Source organism: Oryzias latipes, chromosome 1 (genome assembly GCF_053564925.1).
Source record: "Oryzias latipes strain Hd-rR chromosome 1, Olatipes_Hd-rR_3.1".
NCBI lineage: Eukaryota > Metazoa > Chordata > Actinopteri > Beloniformes > Adrianichthyidae > Oryzias > Oryzias latipes.
The window spans coordinates 40,651,914-40,675,019 of NC_136237.1; the positions used below are offsets into that span (position 1 = coordinate 40,651,914).

Genomic DNA, 23,106 nt, shown 5'->3' on the forward strand with positions numbered 1-23,106 from the left:
AAAAAAGTTGAGGTTGTAAAATTGAGGAAAAAAGCCATTAAAAAACCTTTTAAAAAACATTTATTCTTGTAGAATTGGACTTTTTTCCATTTATTGACTTTATATTCATAACTTCACAACTTTATTTCTGGTAAAATTTTGACTATTTCATCTTTTTTTCTTTAATAAATGTGTTCTTTCCCCCCAGAATTTTTACGACGACTCTATTCTGATGAACCATATTTGTTTACCTCTTCATTGGTGAACCTGACAGTCTGTCGAACAAATGAGACGAAGCTGCAATCAAAGCAGGAATGAACTGATGGATGTTTGTTTACTGGAGATCAGTGGAGTGTGATCTGCTGCTCTCCATTCTTTCCACACTGAGGCTGTTCTTAGTGGAGACACTGAAGAACCAGAGTGGTTCTTCACGGTTCAGCGTGTCCCACAGACACGCCTGTCACACCCACAGCCACTCAGGTATCTGGCATGCTGCATCTCTCAACGCAGGACTGCATTCATTGCATTTACGCACAGATCCAGGACTACACCCACAAACTCCTCCATGTTTGAGTTTCAGAGAGGCCAAACCGAAGCGTTTGTTCACCTGCTACTAAATCGCTTTTTGGAAAAAAAAAGCTGCCCTTTGACGAAGCTGCCTGTATAGTTCTCATGATGTTCCTCCTGTCGGGTCTAACATTAGATATGATCTAGGCGTGTGCGTGAGTCATCTTATGTGTCACACTCTGTTCTCCCCTGGGTGTTCGCCCCGGGGGTCTGGGCCAAATGTTAGTGCTGCTCTGTGATCAGATCATCTGTCCGGCCCGGCCTCCAGAGGACGCCCAACAGGTCCAGCTGGTCACGTCAGGATCAGACAGGGTGTTGGCTTCACCCTTCTGGGCCGAAGATAGCAGCTGTTCTCCATGATCCTCACTGAGGTTTCTGCCAGTTTGAACAACCTGTTTCTCATCTTTAATCAAACCTTTGCCAGCAGATTATCTAAACCGATCAAACAAAGGTTTTGCTTTTACTGTTGTTTGTACTCTTAAAGCAGCAAACTTTACAGTTATCTTGATTTAAAATGTCAATGGGAAGCAAATAAGGTGATGAAGACTCTTGTCATTCTCAGGGATCCGCTGCCTGAAAGGTCAGTTTATCTCCGAGCTGCTGACTTATGTGCAGGAATGTCAGAGCCCGCTGGGCTGCATAGCTGTCATCCCGTTTGTTGCATTCCTGCCCAGCTCTGGTGGCTCCAGGTTCAGATGCAGACAGTTTGCTAATTTGAAACCCTTTTAATTGTTTAATCATCCCTTTCAGGGAGCTTGTGGCTTGCCATAGTATCTATCTATTCTACATCACACCTACAAGCTTTTTCCAACAGCTTTTTTCATCTGCTCCTGATTCACAATGGTTTAAGTACTCAAAAATTCTAATTTAAGATTAATTTTCTTCATCTGTGTCTTCATTATCAGAAAAAGGACACAAGAACATGTAAAAAAAAAAAGGTGATTCAAGACAAGATGTTTTTGGTGGGAACAGCAAAAACACCTTTAAGATGCAGCCGCTCCTCTCTACGACCCTCCACAGCCCCGTATAACCCAAAAACCGCCACACCAGTACGGGTCAACCCCCAGATAACTAAGGCTTTAGTTAACAAAGTGTGTTGATAAGCATTTAAATATTTAAATACATTTGAATGGTAATAAAATTATAGTTTTGACCTGGAGCAGCTGTTTTTCACAGATTTGCCTTTTTTTAATCTGAGACTTTCGTGAAAAAAATTCCTCGCATCAAATATAACATTTTAAATAATCTAGATAATAAGGAAAAAACATTTTTTTTCCCTTTATCTAATGCTTAAGGTTCAGATGCAAAACATTGTGTGAGCTCCCTCAGGTGTAGTGAGTCAGAAGTGGGAGGGGCATGGTTGCTAGGGGCAACACACGCTGCCAAAGTCGAGTAAAAACAATATCCACATTTTTTCTTTAATTCTTAATTAATGCAACAAAGTTTTTATTTTAATGCTAGTCACTGAAAAAACTGTTATTTTTGAGTCTAAAAACTTGTTGGAGGGTGGAGATGCGAACAGCATTTAATTTGATGTCCACTCTTTTCGCTTGTTTTGCTTTCAATTCATTTTAGTTCAATTCAATTTTATTTATATGGCCCAAAAACACAACAACAGTCGTCTAAATGGGTTTTGTCTTTCTGCCTGTGCGGCTGGATTCTGACCCGAATGGTCCTCCTTCCTTTAATACCAGCAGAGCAAACACACCTGAAGCTTAACAGGTTACCACAGTCTTCAGAACCATAAAATTACTTATTTACTTTCATAAACTCTAGTGTTCCTTGAATTTGTTGAATTTTTAACTTTCCCGCTTTGTAAACGTCAACATGTGTCTGCACCACATCATTATTTAAATCTGATTGCTTAGATGCCTCTCATGCGTTACCATAGCAACCACAACATCCGGATGAAACAACAGCATTTAAATTAGTCACAATTGAGCAAAATAAATGTGTTGTTTAAAGAAAATAGAATACGTTGTTTTTCCTTAAAAGTTTAGTCTCGTTTAGAAAAGGTGTCGGGAGTGACTGGGACGTGATAACAACACTGTCAATCGTACACGAGTTTCTGATCAGGACATGTTTCTGTCACCGCAGTGGACCCCATTTAGCCCACCTTAACACATCTGCATTTGTCTTTTTGCTTAGTGCCATGAACAGAAAGCTGCAGATGCTGAGAAGGTTCTTTCAGTCATCGCTCTGCCACGCCCCTCCATTCATTTCCAGTTACCCTTTTTTTTCTCAGTTAGCCGCGTGCCGGCTGTTGTATTCCCCAAACATCTGTGGACATTTCTGTTACATTAGCTAGTTAGAGAGCTGAAGCTGTCACTCATTCAAGCATTGACTCTTGAATTCATTTATGCTAATGTTGATTGATTGTCATCTGTCCTTTAAAAATTCTCTCAATCCTCTTTAGTAAGAAACACATAAAAAAAAACACAGGGATGTTTTCTATAATTTTCCAGGCTTGTAATCAAACCAGTTGACCCTAAATGCTGTCTCTTGTCCCCACCCCCTTTGACTACATTTTTTCTGTCAGCTTTTTGGTTCAGAGGTGTGTGTTGCACCTGTCAGGGTGTGTGAATGGGAGCGCAGGATTCCTCTGCAGGGTGTGTAAAAGTTTCCTTCTTTAAGTGGGAATAATGGCAAACGATTGTTGGGCCTTTACCTGTTAAAGGATTTTATATCATTAGACAAAAATGTATAGCTGAAGAGGAGGCAGCAACCTTCTGCAGATGACCCCCAAAATGTTTGACCCTGTTGTTAACGTGTCAGACTCTTGATAAAAGCATTTCGGCTTTAGTGTTTTTTTTTAATGAACCTGCTTGTCACGTTGAATAACTGAGCAGGTTCAGCTCAGGTCAGACATCCGGAGCCTCCAACATCAGTCAGGAACCAGCCCGCCGCGGTCTGCATGCTTCGGTTAGTCAGAGGAATGATCCAACACACCCTCATTGTGTTTCTGCTTTTGTTGTTTCCTCTCAGTTTGGAATCTCTGGACATACAGATACAGGATTTCTGTTTCGCCACCTGAAACACTGAATAATTCAGGATTTTTTGTTTTAAAGGATAATATTTTTTCTTCTAAACTGCTTGAACAATAACTAATAACTGTTACATTTTATGCTAAATCACAGTTTCACAAATATTTTCCAGAGACGACTCAAACAAATACGTGTTTTGCTGAGATGAAGGATTCTTTTATTATGTTGACAGCTCAGTGAAAGGAGAGGCTAACATCATGAAAGTGAAAGCTGTGAGATCAGAAAATGTTCGCCTGTCTTCAATCTGCTCTTTTGTGCAATGCACACTAAAATAAAAATAATACAGCTTAGCCTAAAATACAAAAGAGGTTTACACAAATATACTCCTCAGGTGCCTGAAGCCTCAAAAGCCCTGATTGGAACAAAGAAATCTGTCCAACATGAGAGGCCTTCAGCTGTTTGCGCATTTTCTAGACAGAACAAGATTAAAAAACAAATACTTTTTTTTTTTTTTTAAAGAGCTTCACCAATAAACTGACAGGTGACAAGAATGTCTGTGTGATGCTGAACAGCTTAAGTCTGAACATCTTATTTCTTGTTGTCGGGGAAACCAGCTTCCTTTTATTTACTGTTAAAAGTGTTTGATATCAAAACATTCAGCTCCCTAAATCAGTTCCAAGTTTATGCTTTTAGAATTGACGTTTTTTACAAAATAAACACAAAAAACTGAGCTTTTAAAATGAAATTTACACACTTTTAAACAACATTTTTGTGCTTTTTATTTAATTTTATTACCTAATTTGCAATTTAACATGTATTTAATTTTTTTCCACTGTTTCTAATTCTTTAACATCTTCCCAACTGCCCCCTACAGTCTTCAGCTGATTCAACATTTTGTATTTCAATTCCATCACCAGGTAAGGTTAAAAACCTTCAGCACAGACTAATGAAGAATGAATCATGTGTTTTTAGTTTCCACCTGCAGACTGATGTCGATTGAGCTCCTCTTTTGACTCTTTTTTTTTTACTGCTTTTTGGTTGATAAGTTGCTGGTTCAAGTTGTTTTCCTTTCAAAAACTGTTATTTGGAGAAATTTGTTTTTTCATATTAAAACGTCACAACAGATTTGAGTAATTTAGGAAAATGAACATCCTACAGAGTCATGGACGGATCAACTGAATGAAGGGCTTTGGAGATAAATTCTTCCTCATATCCCCTTTGATTTTTAAAATCAACATTTAGATTTTTTTTTTAAATGTCTGTTTTACTTAAAAGTGGATGTTTTTGGTGCCTTTATCCGTAAAAGTGAAACTCAGACAATCGTTTCTTATTATTTGGGAGTTGCCATAATAAACAGTGACTCTGAGCAAATTGAAAAGAATGAATGAGTTCTGACGGGTGAACACACCCAGAGAGCCACGCTGTGACTGAACTGTTCAAAATGCGTCCCTTTCGTCACGCCGCCCCAGAGACCAGCTGCTCAGCCGCATTCCTCAACGTTTTGCTGCGATGCTGCAGAGACAGACGCCCTGATCCTGTCCAGGCCTTCAATGCAGCGCCAACCTGTGCAGCCAAAGGACCCCTTCTTTTAATCCCAGTCCTGTCGTGTGTCTCTGTATGAAAGTGGTGATAAAACGACCTCTGTGACCTTTGTGCTGCTCAGCTGTTGACTGTACACATTGTGTGTCTGTGTTTCCGGCCCCCACCTGCAGGTTGGGACCTGAGTTGGAGTCCAAATGATAAATTATAATGAACAAAAGAAGAAAATAAATGTTTCTCCTTTGTTTGAGACAGAACAAAATACAAAAAAAATAAAAAATGTTTTTACTATTTGAGCAAAAACCAAGGGAGGACGCAGAATGTTCTTTTGCATTTAAACTTTGTTTTGAATGACTTTTGTGAGGGTTTTTTTATTTGTGCATCAAAAGACGGCTTTTCTTCATCACATCTGCAGGTGTTCCTGTACTGTCGCTCCTTCAATGAGACGCTCCGTCTCAGAAAAGGGGCCTCGCTCCTCGGTGTCTGTCGAGCCCGGATGACAAGAAAAGCCTGAAGGAGGGAGGAGGGAGGAGGAGGAGAACAGGTCAGTCTGGTCTTTCTCCACGACATGGTTGGGTGTTACCTGCCTGGGAGGTGCCAAAAGTGTGTTGGTCTGAGTGTGTGTTGTTTTTATGTGTATCTGAGAGAAAGTTAAGACAGAGAAGGAGAGGGAGCCACAGGGTGAGGAAGACGAAGACGGACGAAGACACAGAGAGTGAGGTTTTCCTGGGATTTCTACTGGACATCAGCCAAGATGTTTAAGAAAAAGGACACCAAGACCCCGTCTTTAAAGATGAACTCGTGAGTTCTTCCTTTGCAGAGAGAATGTTGCATGTGTTTAGTTTATTCTTTCTCCAGAGCAGAGAAGTGACTTTAAGGCCGGCTCTTTGGTGAAGTTGTTTCACTGCTTCGCCTCTGTGATAGTGACGTTTTTCAGGTGAAGTTTCCTTTGCGAATGCGAGACGGTTCTGTAAATAGATCAGGTGGAACAGGTGAGGATGTGTAACCCTGCAGGCTCTGGCTCATTTTTCTGTAAATGCAGAGGAAAAGAAAAGAACCATTTGAGGATGGATTGTCTTGTCTGATAGATCTTAAGATGCTAATTTTAAATGAGTGATATGAGTTAAGACACAAACACCTGTTTAATTCTGCAGCTTGAGTCATAAAACGGAGGAATCCACCCAACGGAGGGTTGAGTCCATCAGGTGGGACAGCAGGGACGTCAGGCATGACCGGCCTCCTGCTTCACCTGTCTTTCGGGGTGTGATGAGGGCTGGGTTCTCTGGTGTGGGGCGTTGGTCCTGAGCTTTCACAGATGCAGATTTTAACAGAACGAGTGAATCAGTGGGTGTGAATCACCAATGAATCAGATTTCAGGTTTCTCTTTTTTCTTCTGATGTTTGACCTTGGTGTGATGCTTCGTTTTTTCACTGGTTTCATGAATCGTGGAGACTCGGCCATGTGCACACCTGAGGGCCAACCTCCAAGCCTGCAGATGGCGGCCTTGCTTTTCTCTGACTGTTTTCACATTGAGTGACAGGTGTTCAGGAAGTTTCTAAGCACCAGATTTGAGTGTAAAGTGGATGTGACGCCCTCAGGCGTGACGGATGTGTGTTGTGGGTCCCTCCGGAGTTCGTCTCCTGACATTTATCCACGACATCATTGTCCACATCTGCAGCAACGCAAAGATTGAATAAGCAGTGTCACCGGCGCGCTGTTGGTTTCTTTGCTTCTGTAAACATTCCGTGAACGTTGCTACATCTCAGATGGATGGGTGTGAGAGAGCAGCCATGACAGGGAGTGTTTCAGCACAGACTCCAGCGACAAAAATGCAGACCAGCCCTTCCCAGATATGTGGGTCGTCCAGTTATCCCACTTTAAGTGAAGTATGTGACTACAAGAAAAAACGTTGTATCCATCAAAAAACTACAATTCCCAGAGCCCCACCCTTTAATTTTTGGTATCATTGGAAAGCACCAAATGTCCTCTGCAGACACCAAAAGGAGTTCCTTCTGTAGTAATCAGTGGTTGGGAGATATTCAGGATCAGAAATGTTCTCTACAGGGAATAAACTTGCACTACAGAGAGTCAGAAGGTTAAATCTCAGCTGAAAATCAAAATAATCCAGATTTTCTTCAATAGGTTTGTTATAAATGTTGGCAGAAATGTTTCTGATGTTTGTTTTTTTTGCTATATTTATAGCTGTATGGGAATATCCAGCCTTATAAACCCCCCCCACCGGTGAAAATAAACACACCCTGCTGACTCACGAGGAAACCTCACACACAGTTTCCATGACAACACACAAAAGAGCCAGAAAAACCAAAGCAAATGCATTTTCTTCAAAAAAATCGAAAATATAAATTGAACTCTTTGACATTTAGGAGTAACAATGCATTTAAATTGTGAAAAAATAATGAATAAAACGCCAAAAGTTTGTTCTTTAGGCTCTAAAACGTTTAACGAATGGAGTTTTGTTCTTTGATATGAAAACTTCCTGAACTCTTACATGAATTATGCTAAAAATTTGACTAAACTTGCGATGATTTTCAAAGTACAGAGTTTGAGCTGCTGATTGTGCAGAAAGCTGTTGTTCTGCACATACCTGTCTCACCTGCTGAGTGAGTCTCGGCAGACACCCTGACTCTCTGCTCATTCCCCCTTCAGAGCGACTTTGGGTTATATTCACACTAATCTTTCCATAATGCTTGCTTCCGTTCACGTTTTAGACATACTGTCTTTTTGAGTCAAACCAAACACGGAGATGTTCAGAGTTTTCACAGCATGAAAGATAATTCCTTTCACCCGATTCCAAACATGCACATTCCCGGTAAAGACGGCGTTGCATTCCTCCACGCTCCTCTGTAAAGGAATGTGGCGTTTTTTTAAACATCACAATGACAGATAGACTTTCATTTGATATGGGACAAAGGCCACGTTTCTGAGGTGACCCGGCTCATGTGAAGGAGGTCCAGTAAAACATATCAATGGCTTTGTCACTCAAGCTGTGAACTCTGTGAAGGAATTCTGATGATGGATTCCAGCTGACTGTTGCTTTAAAAGAAAATCAGTCAAGTCCTACTCCGATCATCTTTTGATCTATTACCAAATGGTAGTCTTTTAATGACGATGAGGTTGTTTTTAGCCAAAATTAAAATAAAAACTGTGTCATTTTACAAGGACATAGTTTCTGCAGAGCGGCAGGAGTTTGTTAGAAATTCACCTCTCTGTTGTGGACCGGACTGTTACTGTCAGTAATCAGTTTACATTCTGTCCCGCAAGCTTAAATACAAGGCTTAAAGATTTTGTCTAATAAAATTTTGTTTTCAACATGTTCTTGTGGCCTTTTTCTGAGAATTTATTCATTTCCTTCATTAAGGATCCCCCATTAGTTTAAGACTATTCTTCCTGGGGTCTTCCATTAAGAATACATGCGTTGATACATAAAATCATAAAAATACATACATCATTAAAACCAATAAATGGGAATCATAAATAATCGTAAATTTGTGTACCGTACTTTGTTTTCTAACTGTAAAACTTTGTTTTATAAAAGGATTTTTGTGTGAATTTCCTGATCCAAAGATGATGCACTATAAAAAATAATTGGAAAAGATAATCAAAGGGCTGCAAAACACAGACCTTGTTTTTTTTAATTTACTGATTCTAGGGATCAAGATGTCACACAATTCTTTATTTGTGTGCCTTTTACAACCGTAAAATGTCAAAACCATCACGATGTCTGAGTTTTAAACTTTAGTGAAGCTTCACATTAAGGCAGGAGTCATCAGCAAACATTCACCAGCTGAGCAGCATTCATACTTTACAGGATGTCTTTGCTGTGGAGCGTCCTCTCCGTGTCCTGAAGCAGTTTGTCAGATTTTGTAAACTGATTCGGATAAACAGGCAACATTTTTAACATAAGAAAAAAAATTCATGCAGTTTTTAGGGCAAATTTTAATGCTGCATAGTCAACTGCCAAATGTTGTTCTTGTTGTCTAAACAATTCCACAAAAATATTTTCTGGATTGAAAGTTGGGGTCTTGAAGGCTGACTTCCTGCTTCCCCTCGCCCTGCAGGTCTCAGACCACCTTGGCCCAGCTGATCGCCAAGATGCAAAAAGACGCCGACTTGGTGGAAAGAGACGTCCTCCGGGCTGAAGGGCTGATGGCTGTGGTGAGGCCCAACCATCAGTTTTAGCACATTTGGTGTATCTTTTTAGCTTTGTTTACCACCCGAGTTCATTAGTAAAACATTTAAAGCTATTGGTGTTACTTCCCAACTGTGCTTTTTATGCTCAGCCTGATGCTTAACTTGTGCTTTAAGGGTTGAAGGGGTGGGAAACATGGAGAGTCCAGGGTTGTGTCCAAATTTTGTCACTAATCCCCAATTGTTGCACTATTTTTGTTGGGTTGTCCAAATCTACAATTCCAAAATCCAGAGCCCTGGAAATTTCTCAGAAGTCTCTATGAAAAACCAGTGTACGTCGACGCCCACTAGTTTGGACCACAATGCATTGCGTTTCAATGTTTAATCGTTTGGGGAAAAAAATATTTAAATGTATTTTTTCTGAATCATCAAAGTTTTTCTCATCTGAACATAGTGGATTTATAAATATTCTTAATAAAATATTTATATTTATTAAGGTTTTCTTTTTTGGGAAAAGGGTGGTTTCATATTTGCCGTTTTTAAAAAAAAAAGGTAAGTAGTCAAAATGTGTTTGAATTGCAATAAATTCAATTTCAATTTCTGTTTTCTCCTGTTTTGCACTGTGTATGAAGAGTGTAAAAAAAGATTGAGTTGATTTGCTTGCTCCTTTCAGGATGCTGAAAATGACAAAAAAGAGCGGCCGTTGCAGCATCAGCAAGAGGTCTCCAGTAAACTTGGTGAGGCTGAGGATCTGCTGAAGGAACTTTTCTTGGATGTGGACAAAGCCAAGAAAAGCAATTTTTCACAAGCTCAGGAGATTGAAAATGAGTGAGTAGAGAGAGAGCTGACAAGGACCTGTGCGTTTAGCAAACGAGGGTATCAGAAAGAGGCTAAACGCATGTTTCGGTGTCCTGCAGTATCATCCACCTCCATGAGCGCTGGCTGAAGGACTGCACCTTCTACCGAGACGTCTATGACCAGATCGACGATGTGTCGATGCTGCCCATCATTGACTGGGGACCCGTGTTCAGTGAAAAGGACGTAAGTGCAGTCACACCACCAACAGAAGAGGTCAATACCTTTAAAAAATGATGATAAAAATGTCAATCACACCAAGCGCCCCCACATTCTGATTCCAAATTTGACAAAAAGCAAACGCTGCAGTTCCTCAAAAGACCACTGAGGGCTGGTTGTAGAAGAGAGTCAAATACAGTTTTTCTCAGTTGCTTTAGTACAATTCTCAGATCAGAATTGAAGTTTGCGAATACGTGTGTGCGTTTCTCAAAACAATTTGTACAAACAGCAAAACACTATGGATTTCTTGCAAAAGTCTGTAACTTGCTCAAAATCTTTAGTTCATCTCTCAAAACTAAGTCTTTATGTCTTTGAACATGTCAGTGCCATTAGAATGTCAAGTCCTTGTGTCATTGTCTACGAACAAGACAGTCAAATGACTTAGTCATGTTGTCAATAACTGTGTACTTTAGAGGGAGGTTCTGATGGAAACTATGGCTAAAGTTTGGATGACAATTATTGTAAAATGGAAGTTACACCTTTTTTGTTTGATTGCAAGAGACTGGACAAGATTCCCATTTACACTTTTATTGTTCATATTGTAATTTGTTGACAGACCATGTCATACCAACATAGAAAAAAACCACTGCAAACAGTAACACAAAGGGGAAAAAAGACAGGACAATACTCTGTACAACAGTACAGGCAGTGCAGTAGGAATTGGTGTGGTCTTCCTACACCTCTTGTCGTTCCTGTATGTTAGGCCACAAATTCTCATCCACATCACAGCGAATACCCTCTCTTGCAATGCAGCGAAATATGTTTGTCACATTATGACAACTTGGTCAACCATTTTGCAGTTAATGACTTATACGATGAACTAATGACTAGGTGTTTTGAGGAGTAAGACTATTGCACAGTGAACTATATAATACATTTTGATCAACATGACATAAACAATTGATAATGTAGCAAAGAGCAGAGAATTGTACATAATCATTTGCATGGATGTACCAAAGCAATTGCAACTTGTTCAAAGAAGTGAGAAACTGCTTATATGATGTGCACAAGTGACATCATGATGTGAAGATTGAATAGTTTTGGGACTTTCCTTCTGATCTGAGAATTGTACTAAAGCGACTGAGAAAAACTGTAATAGTGTGCAGAGGTGGGATTATTTTTTTTTGGAAGGTAAAGGTGACAGTGGTAATTGGAGCACTCGGGGCAGTAACCCCCAAGCAGGAGGAGTGTGAATTCAATAGGATAGATGGATAGATGGATAGATAGATAGATAGATAGATAGATAGATAGATAGATAGATAGATAGATAGATAGATAGATAGATAGATAGATAGATAGATAGATAGATAGATAGATAGATAGATAGATAGATAGATAGATAGATAGATAGATAGATAAGTGTGGGCACCCCTGGACATTTTCTCCTCTGTACTGATGTCAAGAACATTCAATCCAAACACAAAGGTGCAACAAGTTTTTGGAACTAGATTAATGAAGTTATTGCTACAGTTTTCAATGATTTTGTGACTATAGGTACCCGGCTATAGATCCACTTTTAAACAGTGAAAGAGTCCATAACTACTACTTGTGATTTTGGCCATTTAAAGCATGACATCACATCAGCTTTGCACGTATAAATGAGCCACAGGAGTACATTTTTTTTTATCCAATTGTGTTTTCTTTCAAGTTTGTACCTCTTGGGCTTCATTTTCATCTCACATTTGTGCAAAGTTTTCCTTTTTTTTGTTCATTTTCATGTAGTTTCTTCCTCTTTGTGCCTCTTCAGAAACAAGTCAACACGGAGGAGTACGGCCCCACCATGGCGGACGTACAGAAGCAGATCGCCTCCCACAACATCTTGCACAAAGAGATCGAAGCCTACGGCTCACAGCTGTGCCTGAGCTCCGCCGGCAGTAAGGTAAGCACGCATGTTTACATGAAAACATGATCACACAGAGCCACTTTCACAGCTTAAGTTACCTGTCACTACCTTGTGCTCCAGGATAAACTGACAACCCTGAAGAGGCAGTACAATAACCTGCTGGTGAGTCAAACTTTCTGTTTTTTCATTTCTGCTCCACCTTTTTCCCTCTTCTTTTTGGGGAAACCATTAAGTGGACTTTGTGGAAAACTTCTACAAATCCAAGCAGTTAAAACTGTTTGTTTTTTTAAGTGACTGGTAAATGACATTAACATCTGGATCTGTGGATCTTCTTCCTGTTACCTTCAATGCATCTTCACATCATTTTTGGGATACCTCAGTGTTTGGAAATCGCTTTCATCACAGCTTGTTAGAGATTCACAGGAACCTTTTTTCCTTCCTTTAGGATAACTCCAAGTGGCGGCACCACTACCTGAAGAGCCTGTATGAATACATGCAGGGCTGCGACAAGGAGCTGTCCTTTCTGGACAAAGAGCAGAAAAAGATCATCAAGCAAGACTGGAGCGATGACATGGTGGACCCTCCAGACGTCCGGAGGCAGTACGAGGTGAGACCTGATCATCTAAGTTCACTGTTTGCTCATAAACAACCAGAAAAAAACACTCGTTTTCACAGAAATGTTCAAACACAACATTTGATCGACTGTCTTTCAGAATTTCAAGAGCAACAGTCTCATCCTCCATGAAGGTGAGGTGAACAAACTCCAGGATGAGGGGGACCGACTCATCGAGCTGAAGCACCCGGCCAGCGTCACCATACAGGTAAACAGCAGCTCAGCCTTTCAGCAGAAGGTTTTGGCCCCGACAGCTGCCACGCTTCTTCACCTCTGCTCTTCCCGTCACTCCTAAAGGCTCAGAGAGACGCCTTGCAAGACGAGTGGCAGAAATTCCTCAACCTCTGCATCTGTCAGGAGACACATCTGGAAAACGTGGAGGCATACAGAAGAGTGAGTGTGAACAAAAACGCATGAATGTAAATGCATCTCTTTCATTTACTTTCAAGCAATGCTTTTTTGTTTCAGTTCCAACTGGACACGGAGCAGCTTTCAGAGACTCTGTACAAACTTGATAAGAGCCTGGAATCAAATTCTGGAAGCCAAAGAAACAAAGCAGCGACGCTTATGCAGCTGGAGGTACGAGACGTTTACCGAGGAAGAGGATTTAGAAAAAATGTAGACTGCTTAAAGCTGACATCAAATTAAGAACTCTTATTTTTTAAGAATGTGCAAAATCTGTATCTTTTCACTTTTCTGGAAAAGTAGATTTTCGAAAAGAGAAAGATTAAAATAGTCAAAACTGTACATTTCAAATTTGCAGTCTTTGTTAGAGAAAAATGTTTGTTTGCCTTCAGGGTCTGAAACCATATGTATACCCCCCCCCCCCCCCCATTGCTCTATGGTTAAAAAAAAACGAAAAAGGTTTTAAATTCAAAAAGTAACTATGGAGTAAAAATGTGAGTTATTAGATTTAAAAAAATGAATAAATCATTTATTTATCTATTTATTGGAAAACAATTACATACTTACACCTAATCTTTTTTTAAATATTGCACACAAGACTGCTTTTTTAAAAACAAATACATTCATCTATTGCACATTTCACACTTTGCATTTATTGAGTTGTATTTGGCCAGATTTGATTGTTGTTCATTTTCCAATTGTTGGGAAAGGTCAAAAGCAATTTTTATCGTTAGGGTCAAATACTGCCCCCATGAGTTTGTGTTTTTTCACATAACAAAATGTATTTTATGTTCCACTAAGATGTAACATGAAGCCCAAAACACTACATTGTTTTTCTGCTTAATTAGTTTTTAAATGTCCAGTTTTAAAAGTATAATCTTGACACTAAAGGATATTTGGTCAAAGCAGACGTTTGTGTGAATTTTGGCTTTGACTAGTTAAATGAACAGATTCTCACCTGGATGTATCTGTTGTAGGAAACAGAGATTATGGGTGTGGGGGTTACATCATTCAGATTTTTTAAAATCATAAAAAAGGAAACAAAATGTAAAATCAGAAGTGATTAATAAACTCGACTACGTTTCTCTGAAATGCTGTAGAGTCAAAGTGCAAAAACTTTAGATTAATCAAAATTAAATGAGAAATCCTTTATACTTTTGGGCTCTTGTCTGTGTGGATGATCGGTTCTGAGGGGAGTTCTGGTTTGTTTCCCATCAGGGGGGGGAACCAGTGGTGCAGAACTCCGATCAGCTGCTGGCTGACCTCAGGAGGCGGAGCACCACCATCGCTCCACTGAAGCTGCGGCGCGTTCCCGTCAACAGGCCCATAACTGTGGAGTCGCTGTGCGACTGGGAAACAGAGAAGGTGGGGCTACTGTCCATGTTTTGGTTTTTTATTTTGCATGTTCATCTCAGAAACCCGTCTCAAAGCTGTGGCTGATCTCCTCTCATCCCTGCAGGATTCTGTGTCCCGAGGCGACAAGTTTACTCTGAAGTCAAACTCTGTCAACGAGAACTGGGTGCTTGTTTCAGCAAACGGAGCCACTAAAACCTTTCCAGGTGTTTGCTTCCTGATCCCACCTCCCGACCCAGATTCTGTTGACAAGGTGGACACGTAAGTAATGCAAAGCTGCAGTCACACCACCTCCAAAACGCCCTTTCAGCCCTTCATCTCTGCGTCTTCTACTACACAGTTTGGGCAACGAGCTCGCAGGCGTTAAGAAAAGAAGAGCACAACTGGCAGCGTCCCTGAAGAACCACCAGGATGTTCCCAAAGTCCAGAAGTCAGGTGGTTGTCTCTTCCTTTATGGGCTCAGGGTCCCTGTAAAACCCCGTAACCTATGGATGAGAAACAGCAACATGCAAAAGGAATTATTTGACCCCATAAATAAGTGAACTGGGTGAAACATTAGAGAGTTTACAAAATACAACAGGTTATGTTCAAAAACAAAAGCTCACCTTTAAACTTAGATCAGAAACTCTTTAATTCTGTTCTACAAAAGCAGAAAATGAGACTAATTGTTGCTGAACAGAAAGTGGAGTTCTTTTTTTATTTTGAAAATGCAACACGATCAGATTAAAATGATGTAAATGTCAGTGAAATACTTGTAAAACCTGTCTGTTTTGTAACTTTTTTTGTTCGTTTGTATAGCACCGGTGTCCTCTGCACCGCCGGACCCTAAACTCACCGCCATGGCTGAGCAGCTGGACAAACTGGACAACGACCTAACCAAGGCTGAGGAGAGCATGCTGAGTCGCCTGCGAGCGCCGCTGAACAAAAGCGACCCAGCCGGGGATCTGGCTCAGAGGCTGAAGGAGCAGGAGGTGAAGGGAGACGGAAACATTTCAGCCTGTTCAGCTTTTTAGATTTGAAAAGAAATGTTTAAAACTTAATTTAGCAAATAAATCAGTTTGTTCGTGCACAGAATGAACTGGCTACTATTCAGCGGATCTCAGGTGATCCTGTCACAGGAACTATAGAAATCTCTAAACAGGAGGAAAAAGCTTCTTTTGCGTTTCTTCCTGCAAATCAGAGCTGCAGATAATCTGATCAAAAGCCAGACGTGTGATGTGTTTTTGCTCAACGCAGAAAACCGAAAAGGCACTGAAGGATCTGGAGCAGAAGAGACAGGCAGCTCAGTCCAACCTGCAGCCAGTCATCTCCAAAGATCTAAATGGCACTTCGTCCGGACTGCCGCAAAAACTCAGCGCAGCCGCCAACAAGCACGACAGCATCTCTGAACTCGCTCAGCTCTACAACAGCAAGTGCGTGCTTTTCCATTGAAAATGTCAAGAGTCTGTAAATGTCTGAGAACCTTACAACTCAACATTCCATTTTTTATTGTTATTATTAGAGCAAAGGCGTCCCTCAACTTGGAGAATCAGATAAAGAAGGTGGATGGTCTTGTCTCTGGATTTGAAGAAGACCTTAGCAGAGACGGTCCGATTCCTGACACGCCAAAAGCCCTTCAAACTCAAGCAGAGAGGATCCATGTGAGCAGAAACTACCATCCATAATGTGGTCTCTGTGCTGCACGACTCGGCCCACAAACACAAGTCTCCTGTGCTGTTTTCAGAACCAGCGCAAGTCTGTTGCTGCAGCTCAGGGGGACATGAAGAAGCTGAGCCAGGATCTGGAGACCACCGAGCAGCTGTGCGGATCTCTGCAGAGGGGCTACCAGGAGTACTGCCCTGACATTGAGCGCCAGAAGACGGACGTCAGGCAGCTTCAAACTCGCTACGCTAACGTTGCAAACCAGCTGCAGGAGAGGTAGGGGTCCGACTGTGAACACTTCAGTTTGGAAAAATGGATGTCACACAAATCCAGTCAGTCGATGTCATTTCATCAGTTCAAGCAGGGAAGAGTAAACTGATGTGACAACCCAGATTTGTTTTGATGTGTTGTCAAAGCGTTCCCAGTGGTCTTTTAATTATGATTATGATGTTTTTAGGCAAAATCAAAATGCCTGTGTCTTTTGTAGGACCTAGTTTCTGTTGAACAGCAGGCATTCATAGAAATTCACAACTGAGTTAAGGGCAGCAACCCCACCCCCGTTTCCCTACACTTTGCTGAGAGCTCTTTGTTTAAGCCCTCTCCCAAAAGCTTACTGCCCCTTCTAGCCCTCCCAGCATATCTTCTATATAGAAAATAAGCTATTTTTCAAACAGATTTTTTTCATTTGCTCCTGAATCCAACAATTTGCATAAATAATCAGAATGTTAAGCTCAATTTTTTTTCTTTAAATACGTCCTCATCACCAAAAATCACCAAAAACACAATTTTTATCAGAGTGGATCTTAAAATTTTTGAAATTAATCAAATTAATCTGAATAAAGTTACAAAAGAAACATTTGACATTTTCCAGTTTAGAGAATTTAGGCAGAACTTTTTTGAGTCACAGTATTTCATTGAGGTGAGGATCAGGATTGGACTGATCCTCACAGTATCGTCACATTCTTAATCTTCATTTTCAGTACATTGGCTTCAGATCCTTTTCTGTTGTGCCACAGAGTTTTAGACTAATTTTAAATGTTGCACAGACTGCCTCAAATTTGACTTCAGCATAAAAACAGAAGACTTCAGAATTGACAAATGAACACAACGTTCCTCTGTCTTGTGACCGCAAAATAAACTCATTGGTGCAATAAAGTTCATAGTGTCTAGAGTTGTTAGTCCTCTGTCTACGGCAGAGTCTCTGACGAAGACGGAAGATGTCCGTCGAAACATGTCAGGAATGTATCAAACATCACCTGTGTCTGATAACAAAAGAACCAAGAAGTCAGTCAAAATAAACCCAAGTTAAGCCAAGGCTTGACTTATGATCATCTGATGAAAGACCGGACATGTTAAAAGATCAAGTATTACCCACTGAAATTGCAGCTCGTGACCATTCCATTCAAGTATTGTCGTTTTTCTTTGTGGAAGTAAACAAGCTTTTCCTACCTCCTGTAGAGAAAGCATCTTACAAGAAGCTTCAGCCAAGAACCAGGAGTTTCAGACCACATGCAACGCCTTGAACAACTTCTTGGACAACCTACCAACAAATAAGGTCAACCCCAAAGATGATCTGTCCCAGCTCACTGCTAAGACCAGCACCCAAGAGGTGAGACGGTCTCCTGTCTGTAAACTGAAATCTTTTGGGGAAAATAAAACAGCAATCACAACATCTTTTATTAGACCTTTTTCCCAATCCTAACCCTGTGTATATTCTGTTCATCACGTGACCGTAGAGAGCAGTAAACGATCTGAAGAGGAAGGAGGAAGAAGTCAACAGAGTGTCTACACTTTCGCATGACCTGCAGTCGCTACTCGATGTAAGAATCTGTCTGAACCATTAACTGTATCTGAGAACTGGACCAGTGAGTGTGACCTTATCCATAGAAAATGATTTACTTCTGGCTTTAACCAAATCAAGTCAATTTCAGTCACCATTTTTTTACGATACGGACACCGCCATGTTGAAACCGGACGACGCCATTAATCAGTGATTGGACCGAGACGGTCTGATTCAACAATTCTATGGCAACCACTCTCACCAATTAGGAGTGAGGTTGTTGAAAGGCCACACCCCTACCACTTAAAAGCGAGCTACAAAAAAAACAGTCGAACATTTTGAACATTGGACGTGTGGGACAGCAGCCTCCCCCTACTTTTATTGAGGCATCTGATTGGTCAGTTTATAACTTGAACTACAAAAATTCAGGACCTTTAAAAAAAAAAAAGTAGCAGAGCAACAATGGTTATTCTGACCAATAGAATGGCAGAGTAGCAGCTGTTAATTTCTCAATAGAAGTCTACGGGATTTTTGGCGTCTTGGAGCCAGCAGATACTTCCTGCTTGAAACACCAGTGGAGGGCGGTCATTCAGTGCAGTTCTCATGTACAATCACTGATTAAAACACATAGAAGATCTTATATTTTGCATAGTTTAGTGGGGGGAAGAAATCATATGTTATTTGCATCTGTGCAGGAATATGAGACAAACGTGGACAGGTTCAACAGCACACTTGAGGATGCAGGTGCCACTGTACCAAAAAAACCTGACGTTCTCACTCTCTCTGATGCTATTGAGAAAGAGGTAACAGTTACAGGCATCCTCCACAAAGTATGACTTTACAATCATCAAAAAAGATAGAGAGGATTGATCAGTTTTTTTCTTGCAGGAGAAAGATTTGGTGAACCGTTACACAAAAGCAAAAGCTGAAAACGTTCAACGCCAAAAGCAGATGGGCTTGGCTCAGAGCATTATTGCACAAGTAAGAAAAAAAACCTCTAGTAAAAGATGATAAACTGCACCTAGTATCTGTAGATTTTGAGTTTCTTTGCTTTTTCTGCTCCAGAATGAAAGGAAGGTTGAGATGGTGTCACAGCAGCAGGTCCAGACTCAAAGCCAGCAAAAGACTGCTACTGATATAGACGCTCTGCAAAGAGAGCTGAATGAAGAGAAGGAGAGGAGTCTTCATGCTCAGGCCAGTCTGAAAACCTTCAGGGACAGGATGATGTCCCTGAAGAGTCGCAGGGGAGTGGAACGTCTCGAGGAGAAGGAAGTTCTGCAGTACTACAGAGACCCAAAACTGGAACGTGATTTGTCTGATCTGAAAAACACACTGCATGAGGAGGCGCTGAAACGTAGTACTGTTCAGTCTGAGGTTGAGGTGGTGAACAAAAAAATCACAACGTTAGAGGACGACATCAAAAACAAGCCACCAAAACTGGTAACTAGAGAGGTGACAGAGTTTGAGAGAGATCCTCAGCTAGATGTCGAGGCCGCTAAGTTAAAAGATGAAATTGCAAAGACAAAAGACGAAATCAGAGTTAAAGACAGAGAGCAGCATAAGATGCAGACAGAAGTTGAGATCCTCATGCAAAAGAAGCCCCCCATCAAAGAGAAGGTGGTGAAGAAAGAGATTGTTAAAGTGCAGCAAGATCCGCAGATGTTGAAGGCAGTGCAAACGTTTCAGGTGGAAATTTCTGAAGAGAGCAACAAGACCAAGCTCCTCCACGATGAAGTCTTCCAGACGAGGAGCCAAATTAATGCGCTGGAGAGGCTGATTCCCAACATCCAGCCAAAGATCATCACCAAAGAGGTGAAAAAGGTTGAACAAGACCCTGAACTTATCTCAGAGTGTGAGAAAATCCAAAAAGACCTGGAGAAGGAGAAGACTGAGGCAGATTCCTTGACCAAACAAGTCATTGAGCTCCACAGTCGCTACAGAGACATACAAAACTTGAGGCCAGTAGTGGAGGTGAAGGAAATTGTTAACGAGATTTACCGCATCGACCCAAACACAGAGGCTGAGATCATTCGCATTAACAAAAACATACAAGACATCAATAAACAGCGTGCTGGTCTTGAACGAGATATCACCAAGGTCACCACTGATGTAAACCTCCTTCGCTCTGAGAAACCAAAAGTGGAACTGAAAGAAGTTCTCCAAGAAGTTGTCAAGGAAGAGCGAAGCCCTGAAAATGAGCGTGAGATTCAGAGGCTAAATGAACAGGTCAACAACCTGCACTCACGCTACATATCCCTACAGGACCAAGTCCGACTGCTCCAGAAAGAGAGGGATGAATGGAAGGCTGAGAAATCCAAAGTAGAGACCAAGCTTGTCACCAATGAAGTCATCAAGTATCTGCCTGATCCACTTCAGGAGAAGGAGGCAGGCCGCTTAAGAAAAGAAGTGCGGGAAGAGGCACAGCTGCGACGTAACATAGAGGAGATGGTGTTTGACCTGCAAAATAAATGCATCAATTTAGAAAGGCTGAAACCTGAAGAGAAAGTGGTTAAGAAGAAGGTTGTTCACCAACAGAAAGACCCTCAACAAGCCAGGGAGCAGGAGAGGCTCAGCAAGACCCGAGATGATGAAGTAAAGAGTCGTCGTAGGCTAGAGATTGAGCTACAGCAGTTAAGAATAAAGCTGGAAGACAAGGAAAAGATCCTGAGAGAGAGCGATGAGCGACTAAAAAAGATCCAAGCAGAATCGGAAGTCAGAGAGATCCGATCTCGCATCAGTCAGCTGGAAAATGCTCCACCTCCTGTTGAGGAGAGTATAGTTGTGGAGGAGGTGCTGAAGGTTGAGAGGGACCCCAAGCTGGAGAAAATGACAAGCAGTTTGCGCTCCAGCATGGACACGGAAACCAGCAATATCTTGCGTCTCGAGAGAGACATCCGTAGCATCACTCTGAAACTTGAAGTTCTGCAAAAGGAGAAGTCAGGAGAAAGAACGGTGTATAAAGAGGTTGTCCGCGTTGAGAAAGATCAAGCTGTAGAGGCCGAGAGGGATCACCTGAGAGAGCAGGTCTCTCTGAGCAAATTTGAAAGACAAAAGCTTGAGGATGAAATCAGACGTTGCAATGACAAACTCAATCTTCTGAAGAGCGGCCAATCCAGCACTTCCAGAGAAGAGACGAGTCTCGTTTTGAAGAGGGATTCCTTACTGAGGGATAAGGACACACTCACAAGAGAGTTCAGAACGCTGGAGGCCAAGAAACACGACATAAGCCTGTCTTTCCAGCAACAAAACCGACTAATGAGTGAAAGAACCCAACTCAACAGGCAGAAAAGCCTCAAGATGGAGTCAGATGTCCAGCGCCTAGAGAGACAAATATTGGATGAAAAAGACAAGATCCATGAGCGAGACAGTACCATCCGTGAGCTTCTGCAAGAGGTGCAAAGAGAGGGAAATTCTGAGTCAAGGACCAAAGAGACCAACACGTCTACCAAAATCACTATCTTGGATCCAGAAACGGGTAAAGACATGTCTCCCTATGATGCCTACATACAGGGCCTCATTGATCGTCCGCAGTACTTGCATCTGCAGAAGTTAGAGTCCGACTGGGAAGAAATAACCTCCATGGGACCTGATGGTGAGACATCTGTCCTGCAAGACCGCAAAAGTGGAAAGCAGTATCCCATTAAAGATGCCATTAAAGAGGGAAAGATAACAGAGTACGATCTGCAACAGTACAAAAAAGGCAAAATTCCCATTTCAGAGTTTGCCCTGATGCTTGCAGGTGTTGACAAAAAGCAACAGCAGCTTAGTTCAATCCTCCCAAAGTCTGCCACTCCAGTAAATTCAGCCCCTTTAGACCGCTCCAACACTGAGGAACTATACCCAATTGCAGGAGTGATGGACACAAATACTGGCACCTGCTTTACAATAAGTAATGCCACCCAGCGCAGACTGATAGACCGCACCACTGCCCAAAGGCTGCTGGAGGCTCAGGCAGCAACAGGTGGCATCATTGACATCCAAAACAAGGACAGATACACAGTTCACAAGGCAGCAAACAGATGTCTCATTGAGGAAAGTCAACTCCAGCGACTGCTCAATGCAGAAAAAGCTTTTACTGGAGTGGAAGACCCCACAACCAGAAGGATTTTGTCTGCGGGTGAAGCAGTACAGAACGGTTGGATGCTAAAGGAGACTGCACGCCGCTACATGGTGGTCCAGCTCTTGACCGGAGGGCTGGTCAATCCCAAAACAGGCGGCAGGATGAGCGTCACAGATGCCTATACGTCCAAAATGATAGACAGCACAATGATGAGGGAACTGCAAGCCGAGACAACGTATGAGAAGGATATCTTAGACCCACTAACACAGGAGAAGATTAACTACAAACAAGCTCTGGATCGCTGCAAAAAAGACCCAAAGTCTGGGTTACCGATGCTGCCCACCTCCTCCAAAGGAACTGGCTACACAACAGGCAGCAACTCAGTCAAGTATTCTTGAATCTAGATATGTTTACTGATCAGGGTTAACTTGTTTATGAAGCTACGGGGTAAACAAGTACCGGTGGAAATAAAAAAAAGTTTTGTGGACTTTTGCATGTTGACTCAGGAGATATCTACAACTACAGCTGCCTGTCAAGCTAAAATATTTGCGGTTGAGTTGCATTTGTTTACCAAATCGATCTTTTGTGGGCGGATTTGTTAGTTTTTTCTGGTTTGCTTTTGGTTTAATTTAAAAGCACAGAATATAAAGGCTACTTATCTGTGATATCGTGTTTGTTTGGGATCCTGGGGCCCGGTGCAATGCTATTTGCTAAGATTGATTTGATTATGTATAACTTTTGGGATGTTGTTGACACTAAACTTTAAACTCAAGACTGTTTAATATCCAATGCAAAAAATATATATATCAATAAATTATGTGATTAAAGAGCACAGGCCTTCGCAGCTTTGTTTATGTACAGTTTTCCCTCCAGAGTGTGAATATTTATTTTATTTATTTTCTACTCAAACCTTCAAAATTCAAATAAGAAATCTGTATTTAACCCTTGTGCTATCTTAAATGACCCCACCCTTACATTGACGTGTTCTCTCTACCATGACAGGTGGATAAAGGTGGAAAGATTTCATGTAATCCATGGACACCAGTGAAGATCACAAATCATTGAAGAAAAAAGGTTCAGAGCACTGTCTAGTGGGTCTAGATGACCCAAATCCCAATG

The 23,106-nt window shown here is 41.4% G+C and overlaps 1 protein-coding gene across 2 annotated transcripts; it reads left to right on the top strand.

The window, feature by feature from the left end:
* The first annotated feature begins 942 nt into the window (after nucleotides 1-942).
* evpla (envoplakin a) lies at nucleotides 943-22,819 on the top strand. 2 transcript variants are annotated; one of them, XM_078947900.1, is made up of 24 exons: nucleotides 943-1,126; nucleotides 5,485-5,613; nucleotides 5,717-5,870; nucleotides 9,149-9,245; nucleotides 9,892-10,046; nucleotides 10,136-10,259; nucleotides 12,040-12,171; nucleotides 12,256-12,297; nucleotides 12,581-12,742; nucleotides 12,849-12,956; nucleotides 13,046-13,141; nucleotides 13,217-13,327; nucleotides 14,372-14,518; nucleotides 14,613-14,767; nucleotides 14,847-14,941; nucleotides 15,305-15,477; nucleotides 15,743-15,918; nucleotides 16,008-16,146; nucleotides 16,230-16,423; nucleotides 17,606-17,756; nucleotides 17,884-17,967; nucleotides 18,623-18,730; nucleotides 18,816-18,908; nucleotides 18,993-22,819. In XM_078947900.1, the coding sequence occupies exons 3-24, from the start codon at nucleotides 5,824-5,826 to the stop codon at nucleotides 22,383-22,385; spliced, it is 5,982 nt and encodes a 1,993-aa protein (XP_078804026.1). In that variant the 5' UTR covers nucleotides 943-1,126; nucleotides 5,485-5,613; nucleotides 5,717-5,823; the 3' UTR covers nucleotides 22,386-22,819. The 2 variants fall into 2 exon arrangements, with proteins under 2 accessions (XP_078804026.1, XP_004065565.1); XM_004065517.5 differs by lacking the exons at nucleotides 943-1,126; nucleotides 5,485-5,613 and having other exon boundaries at nucleotides 5,702-5,870.
* Nucleotides 22,820-23,106: the final 287 nt, after the last annotated feature.